Raw genomic sequence first — 7,843 nt, 5'->3', positions numbered from 1 at the left:
AGGCCGCCCCCTCGGCCTCGGCCCCACAGTAACAATCCTCATGCACACATCTATGTACGAGCTCCTGGTATACCAGTAGCTGGGTGCTCGACGCTCGTAGGAGCAGGAGGAAGGAGCAAGCTGTAGTACTGGTACTGTAGGAGCACTGTACGGTCTGTACCCTACACGACATAATATGGAGGTCACCGACTCACCGCGCCCCGGACGGTCGATTGCCGGCCCGGCCGGCTGGGGTGCGACCATTCTCATTTTCGAGTACTAGTACAAACGAGCATGCATGGCCATGGAAACCCGTCAACAACCGCGACAGCATGTCCTCCAAGCCCTGACTTTCCTGCAAGGCTCGAGGTGCGGAGACCGTCAATGCCGTCAATCCAAATATTCCGTACTGAAAATACCTGTCTCCAATGGTGCTCTGTCTCTATCTGGAGGCCTTGCCGCAACGTGCCTGGTGTTGACCCTGTTGGTTGTCCCCGCTTGTAACGCAGGAACCCTAGGTGATCTTGCTTTGGCACGCGGGCGCGGTCCTATCCACCCTATCTGTGCACGAGTAGTCGCATCCATGGCGAACATTGTCCACGGAAACAACACAGCCGGGAGCACGAGCTTCGCGGCCCGTCCTAACTTGGCGCCCGTCGAGACTCTGCCGTCCCCTAGCGGCGGCTTGAGGCGACACGCCTTCGCGTTTAATGGCGACAAGCAGAACGTTAGCATCATTGGCATTGGACGTCTTGGTCTGGTCACCGCTCTCTGCTTCGAAAAGGCCGGGTACAATGTCCTTGGAGTGGATATCTTTCCGGACTATGTGGAAGCCATCAACGATCGAACCCTCAAGAGCTCCGAGCCGCACGTCGAGGAGATGCTATCCAAGGCCGAGAACCTGTGGGCCACCTGCGACTTTGACGCGGCCCTCGAGCACTCGGATTTCATCTTCCTCCTGGTCGACACCCCCTCTACCGGTGGCAAGCGCCACTACGACGTAACTAAGCTCGGCCGAGTGCTGACGCAGATCAACAGCGCCAAGGTGGCCAACAAGCACATCGTCATTTGCTGCACCGTTCTGCCCGGCTATATCCGCGACATTGGCCTCCACCTTATCAGGGACACCACCAACTGCACTCTGTCATATAATCCCGAGTTTATTGCCCAGGGCGCTATCGTGAAAGGCTTTCTGAATCCTGACATCGTACTCATTGGTGAGGGCAGCACCGAGGCCGGTGACGCCCTTGAAGCTATGTACCACAATATCTGTGACAACAAGCCAAGCATTCAGCGCATGGCCCCGTCCAGTGCTGAGATCTGCAAGATCTCTATCAACTGCTATGTTACAATGAAGATCGCGTATGCCAACACCATTGGTGACATTGCTGCCAAGACCCCAGGCGCAAATGCAGATGAGATTCTCCGGGCAGTCGGCCACGACTCCCGAGTAGGCACCAAGTGTCTCATGCCAGGCTGGGGATTCGGAGGCCCATGCTTCCCACGTGACAACCGCGCCCTCGCTGGCTACGCCGAGTCAATCGGTGTCCCTCCTCTACTCTCACGTGCAACTGACGCGAGCAACGAAGTGCATGCCCAGCTCCAGGCAGAGCAGCTGCTGGCAGAGGACAGGAAATCGTACGAGTTTGAGACTGTAACCTTCAAGGAGCCGTGCTCTGTGCCAATCATCGAGGAGTCACAAAAGCTTGTGGTTGCCTCTATCATTGCCAAAGCCGGCAAGAAGGTCATTGTCAAGGACCGGCCAGACGTGTTGAATGCTGTGCGCGCAGAGTACGGGGGAATCTTCACGTACGAGGAGACAGCGTGAGTGCCAAGGCGGGGCACTGGCAGCTCTCGCCGCGAAAAAATTGCGGTTGGCCTAAGAAACAGAGCTCGCTGCAACGCCAAGCTCTGACTCAGGAGTTGTGGAGCAGCACAGCATGCGGTGGCTCCCAGTGGCTCCAGACCGATACAGACTAGACAAGTTTAGGATTTTCGTTACACCACAATGAATACATGGCTGTAATTCATAATTGTTATCACAGGACACCTGCACTCGCAGGCAGAGTTGCCGTGCCGTGGCGTCCACCGCTCCATTGCGGAGCATGGGTCCGCCGTCACAGACCTGCACTGGATGGGAGATCACCCTTCATGTAGGCGCTATGGGACTCCGGTGGGTAAACATGTTGTGTCCTGCACCAAGAAGGCGCAGGACACAACGCCTCTCCTTAGAGGCGAGAAGGAGGAATGTGGGCCCAACTCGTCCTTGCCTAGTTTCGTTGCGCATGTGCTGGAATGCATGCCTTGCTGGCTCGGTCGGCCCCGCTGAGTTGCGAGGAGTCGGATGTCAGAGGGGCAGACAGCTGGGCTGATGGGGAGACAAGAGAAGCGAAGGGCCTGGCGGCGGGCAGGGGGACGTACCCCCTGGGCGGTGTGCTGATCTGCTGAACGGGAGGCAGGGAGGGAGGTACTGGGGAAACCCCATGGAGTCGCATGCAATACAGGTCGGGCAGTGAAAATGAAAGGTGGAGGTGTAATGCTGCTGGGCGCCGCCACACTGCTCCTCAAATGGCGGAGCCAAATTGCCAGCGGCTCGCCCTCCCAGAACTTACGTGCCCTCCTGGAGTGCTGGGCTCAAGGTGCTCAGCTTGAGTCTGTGAACTGTTTTCGTGCCCCCGCGTCTTCCCCCCTTTAGCCCACGCACTCCACTGCAGGGCAATTGGATTGCACACCAGACTGGCGGTGGAGCCTGAGGGAAGGACACTCTATCTGTAATTCTTAAGACGGCAATCCTCTTGCATTTCTTAGAATCGCAGCACGTGCTCTAAGACTGTGCTGCTTTTGACATGTGCTACTACTGATACACAAATTCTTTCTGGGATTCAATTTTGCGCGGTGGTGAAGTGTGGGCATGGTACAGAGATCGTCTTGAGGCAGAGAGCATGTAGGACCTCTCCTCGCCGTGCGCATAGTTTGTGTATGGTACAGGGGCACCAGTGTCTATGCCGCACTCTTTTGCGCACCGGTTACCAAAGCCTGCAGCCCTGCCATCGCGCCACGCTGGCCATGGAGCCTGTACCTCCTCCTCGCGTCCACGTGGATGTACAGCCTACCCTCGCTGTTGATATCCAGTATGGCCTTCAGGACCGACTCGATTCGGCGCTGCCGCAGCCTTGAGACCGCCGCCAGCGCTAAAATGAATCCGGAAAAGTCCAGCAGCGCAGACGTGTCCTGAGGGGCACGCGGCACATGTCACGATCTTTGGGAACGAATGTCGCAGGAGGCAAGAGCGCAGGTTTCTGTGCAGACAGCTTTGGAGGTGATGCACTGGTGATGGGCACTGGGGCGCCCACCTTGGATCTGAACTCCCTGTGAACCGCCCTCAAGTTCTCGGGCGACGCTCGGAAGTCATCAACCAGGCCCACCGTTCGGCACAGCGCCAGAAAGCTGTTCTCCTTCATGCCATTGCACTTGTGAGGAACCACCATGGCAGCGGCGTCCCACTTCCCATACAGGCAGAAGGAGATGTACACGGCCTCCAGCTGGCGCTCCTTCAAGGCTGCGTGCCGAAGACACATCCCAGCCAAGAGAACTCAGGTGTGACACTCAAAGAGCCTGAAACGCCGTTACGCCTGATCGACCCCTGCGTAACCGCGGTGATGACGAACCCAACAATGCCAAGCCAGAACTCACCATCGGCTGCAATATCCTCTAGGCTCGGGAGGTCCTCTCCTTGCGGGCCCTGCCCAGCTCGGTGCTCTCCGGCCTGGGCGTCCTGCATTGCCGCGAAATCATCGTCCAACGGCAGGCTCTCCCTCCGCCGCCGGATGGATTTGCTCTGTAAAGGCATGAGCGCCGATGCATTGACGATTGCCCTCGCAAATCGCTTCAGATGGTGCATCGTCGACGGCGCAGATTGGGGCCCCGGCGCTTCCGCCTTGTCCGGGTCACCATCGCCTTCCACAAACGGTTGAAGGTCGCTCCCTGCTTTGCCGTGCTGCCGCTGCGATGCTCGGATTTGAATCCTTTCATCAAAGTTTATCGCTGATTCCCGATGGCCCCACTGCTGCGTTCCTCTGCACAGACACGGCCACACAGCCACAACATAGCTGAGTCGTGCCCGTAGAAAACGTACGCCATTGCACAAACATGTGAATCCCATCACCACAGCAGGGCAGGGCTGGCAGGCAGGTTATGGGGGCGCTGGTCGTTCATGGGGCATGGCCAGGGCAGGGGAATCACCCTGAGCTGTAGCTCCACCATGGTGACGAGCCAGCATACTGTTGAAGCGTTGCAGGAGGAGCCACAGCGCGAAACAACGCAGGCAAGCGTGTCAGACTCACATGCGTATAGAGAAGGAAACTTTGCAGGTGCCATTATTGGATGCTCACTGGGTGTGGTATTGAGAGCAAAACAGAAAGTGCCGGGAACTTATAGTAGAGCGGAAGAGGCAAGACGCACCGATCTTGGTGTCAGCCCAAACAGCTCCACCACAGTAGACTCGAAATTCGCAGCTCCCTGCATGGACACAAGTGCGCTTCAACACAGTCCGAGATTCCACCCACTGCCGCATACCGCGTAATACTTGCACAGGTACGCCCGCACACCGACGTTGTCTGGGCATGCAGCGAGAAAGGGGAGCGGCTTGGAGAAGACCTGTTTCAGTGGCAAGCGGGAGCAGATCACCTGACGAGGGTCGAATTGGCCTGGCATTGAAGGCTCCTGGCCTGCCTCCAAATCTTCCGGCTGTCTGGAAGCTGCACGCTTGCTGGATACAGGCCGACGTTGCAGGGTGCCGGAAGGCTCCTGACCAGCCGTCGCGGTTTCCGGGTCTCTAAAGACTGACAGCTTAGTGATGGCCGGTAGGGCTGGGACATGAGCTGTGCCAGCACCCTGTGGCGACGTTGATAACGCAGGAACACACCGCGTGGCATCAAGGTGGTCCCTGAGCGGCAGCTTGTAGGTGGGCATGGGATCGGGTGACCATCTCCCTGCAGCTGCCACTCTCTGGTGCGGTGATGGAGTTGCAGTGTTACGTCCATACGTAGGTCTTGTAAGCGAGTGCCTGGCTCTGGAGAGCTGGCCCATATCCATTGATTGTCTCTTAGGAGGGTCAAAGGATGTGTCTTTCCTCGGGACCTGCAGGCTCCTACGGCCCTGGGAGAAATATTGCCGGCCGCTTGGAGAAATGCTACGATTACCCCCCTGTGTCGGAGCTAAGCGTGTGCCATTAATATGCGTTGGAGATCCTTTCACCCGCCCCCCTCGCAGCGGTGGCCTGGCAATGGAGCTGCTGGGGGTTGAGTGTAATCCCATGCGACGACTTGGGTCCTCCTTGATAGTGTTGCTGCTAGCTGACAACGATGAGAGCTCAACTTGCCAGGGCACGAGCCCGACCTCTACAGGATCTGCCGATGCAGCTCTTGATGTAGCCCTGTACCCCGGCCGGACAGGGAGTTTCACCTCGAGGTTGGACAGCGGGCTAGCCGTCTGCGGTGGGCCTAGTAACGCGAGGTGACCTGCGGACATGGACAACGAGGGGCCGAAGCTGGGAGACTGGCCGTTATCGCTGTCGACAGTCTTCATAAACTCAGTCGGATCCCAGGTGTGACCCGCGTCGGATCGTCGTCCCTGAATGTTCACACGGGTCAGCGGCGGGAGTTGTCAGCAAGTCACAGGGAGGACGCCAGTGGTCCGTCGACCGGCAGCTTGCACTGGATTTGCACAACGCGTACGCCATGCACGGACCCGGGCCCCCCGTACGCCGGTCACGGAACATCCAGAAGCACAAAGTTCACCAACCCTAACTAACCCCGTCCTCTCAAGGCACCGGTTCGCGATATCTGTATAATTGTAGGCTCGTGCACGAGGCTCTGAAACGGTCAATCTTGGACTCGTGCGCGACCTCGAGTGGCGGAAACTGTGACTGAGGCACCCAGCTAGCTAGTATACCAAGAGGACATGTTATCACACTGCACGGTGATACATGGCATGGCGATATGAGCTCACCATGGTGTACTCCTATCGAGTTGGGGCCAGTCGCCACCGCGCTGGTGGAGGCTCGCAGGACTGCCTGGGGATGGAGGAATGGAGAAAGAACTGCTATTTACGCTGTTCTGTAGGGATAGGATCTAGCTGCACGCGGTCTAACTTTCCACATTCGCGAAACGAACTCTCCGACACCAAGCTGTTCGGGAGAGCACTCGAGGTATCGCTAGTCGACCGTCCGGTGCCACGCGTTGGCCGTTGGGTATAGCCATCGCTCGTTCTACGAGTACTGTAGCTCTACCATTTACTACTACTAGCTACTAAAGGACTTATTACGCGCTGGCCGCTGGGGAGGCCAGTGCTGCAGTTTCCCCGGATACGGATACTTTTGTAAGATCCCGGCGCGGTACGCGGGTTATACACTGTACACATGCCGTACACGGTACATGAGAAGGCATGCTGTGTAATTTAAAAAATTTAGCTGGATACATCAGTGAATGTACACTCGCGTACAGTCGGCCAGTCCGCCAGGTGCGGTTGCACATTGCGCCGGAGGCCCCAGGTGTTGCACCTACCCAGTTCCACGAGTACCCTACCGGCCACCGGACAGTGAATCGCACTACATCGACGAATCTCATATGGCGAGCAAAGGCGGGGGGGGGGGGGGGGGGGGAACAACCGGCACGGAACAGGTCAGGGACCAAGGACGTGTCCAGGGGAGGGGACAGAGTGGGGAAGCTGCCAGAACCTGCCACCCTGCCTGGTATACAATGGGAGCTTTCCAACCGGCCAGGACTCCCCCTGGCGTGCGGGGCTACCATGGACTCAGATCTTGCGTTGAAACCGCCACTGCAGCTCTCTGGGACCCTTGAATTTTAATCTGCTGTCTCTCTCACCTACCATGAGGATGAAATGGGTCCGTGTGGAATTGGTCACCAGGCCTCAGCTGCCCGGAAATGGCAGGATGCTGCTACAGACACGGTACAGCTCCCCAGCGGCGGCGAAATCGGACAGAAATGCACGCAGCGGCCGCAATATATGACGTTCAGGGCAGACATGCACGAGGTGGCTTGGTCTCGGCGAGTGTATTGTCAGTGCCTCTGAGCACAAATTTCATAGCACGTCTTGGTTACTGGCCATGGCAACAGCCATCCCGTCCTGTTCAGCACTCTCGCCATGCCCTCTCTCTGTAGCACAGCACAGGCCAGGACAGGACAGGACAGGACAGGACAAGATGGTGCACGACTGTTTCCCTCGCGGTGCGCGAATCCTTCCTGGTGGGTTTTTGCGCGATAAGTGGCTGCCCTTGGAAGCGACGCTTGCTATCAATATATCTTAAAAAATAATCACCCCCCTAAAACCTCCGCTGAGGGTTGGCAGCGATCGGACGCGGCAGATTCCCGATTCACATGATGAATAAACTTGGCTGACATTATTCTGTCCTGTAGCTGTGCGTGCCATGCCATGACGTGGCTCTGTCATGGCTAAGGCCGAGCAGTCCACCTTCCAGGCCTTTGGTTGAGCGCAGGGTTGGACTGTAACAGCAGAGGGAAAGAGACAATGGGGGGGGGGGGGGGGGGGGGGAAGGAGGGCTATTGCTAGTTGGGAAACGGTCTACCGTATCGTGTAATGCAGGAAACAGCCAACGGTGGCTAGGCTGTGATAGCGATATCCTTCCACAGCCCGGCGCTCTGCAGCTTCTCACGCTTGGCCTTCTGCCCCTGGAAGTAGTTGGCGTGCACCGTCAGCGCCGTGTCGGTGTGCTTCTGCTTGTGGAAGAACTCCAGGCCGGAGGGGAAGGTCTCGTGCGGGAGGCCCTGGACCCGGATGGAAGGGTGCTTCTGCAGAGCGCCGAGTCGTGGCAGCGAGGCAGTTC

At 57.7% G+C, this 7,843-nt stretch overlaps 1 protein-coding gene across 1 annotated transcript; it reads left to right on the top strand.

The window, feature by feature from the left end:
• The first annotated feature begins 277 nt into the window (after positions 1-277).
• On the top strand, positions 278-1,807 carry LOC142356273 (UDP-glucose 6-dehydrogenase-like). The gene has a single exon (XM_075408219.1). It carries the CDS (start codon positions 278-280, stop codon positions 1,805-1,807), a length of 1,530 nt encoding a protein of 509 aa, XP_075264334.1.
• Positions 1,808-7,843: the final 6,036 nt, after the last annotated feature.

The sequence above is a fragment of the Convolutriloba macropyga genome, unplaced genomic scaffold (assembly GCF_964194025.1).
Source record: "Convolutriloba macropyga unplaced genomic scaffold, txConMacr16.3 SCAFFOLD_1447, whole genome shotgun sequence".
NCBI lineage: Eukaryota > Metazoa > Xenacoelomorpha > Acoela > Convolutidae > Convolutriloba > Convolutriloba macropyga.
The sequence above is the reverse complement of the archived record's forward strand: the minus strand, read 5'-3'. Positions and strand labels throughout refer to the sequence as shown.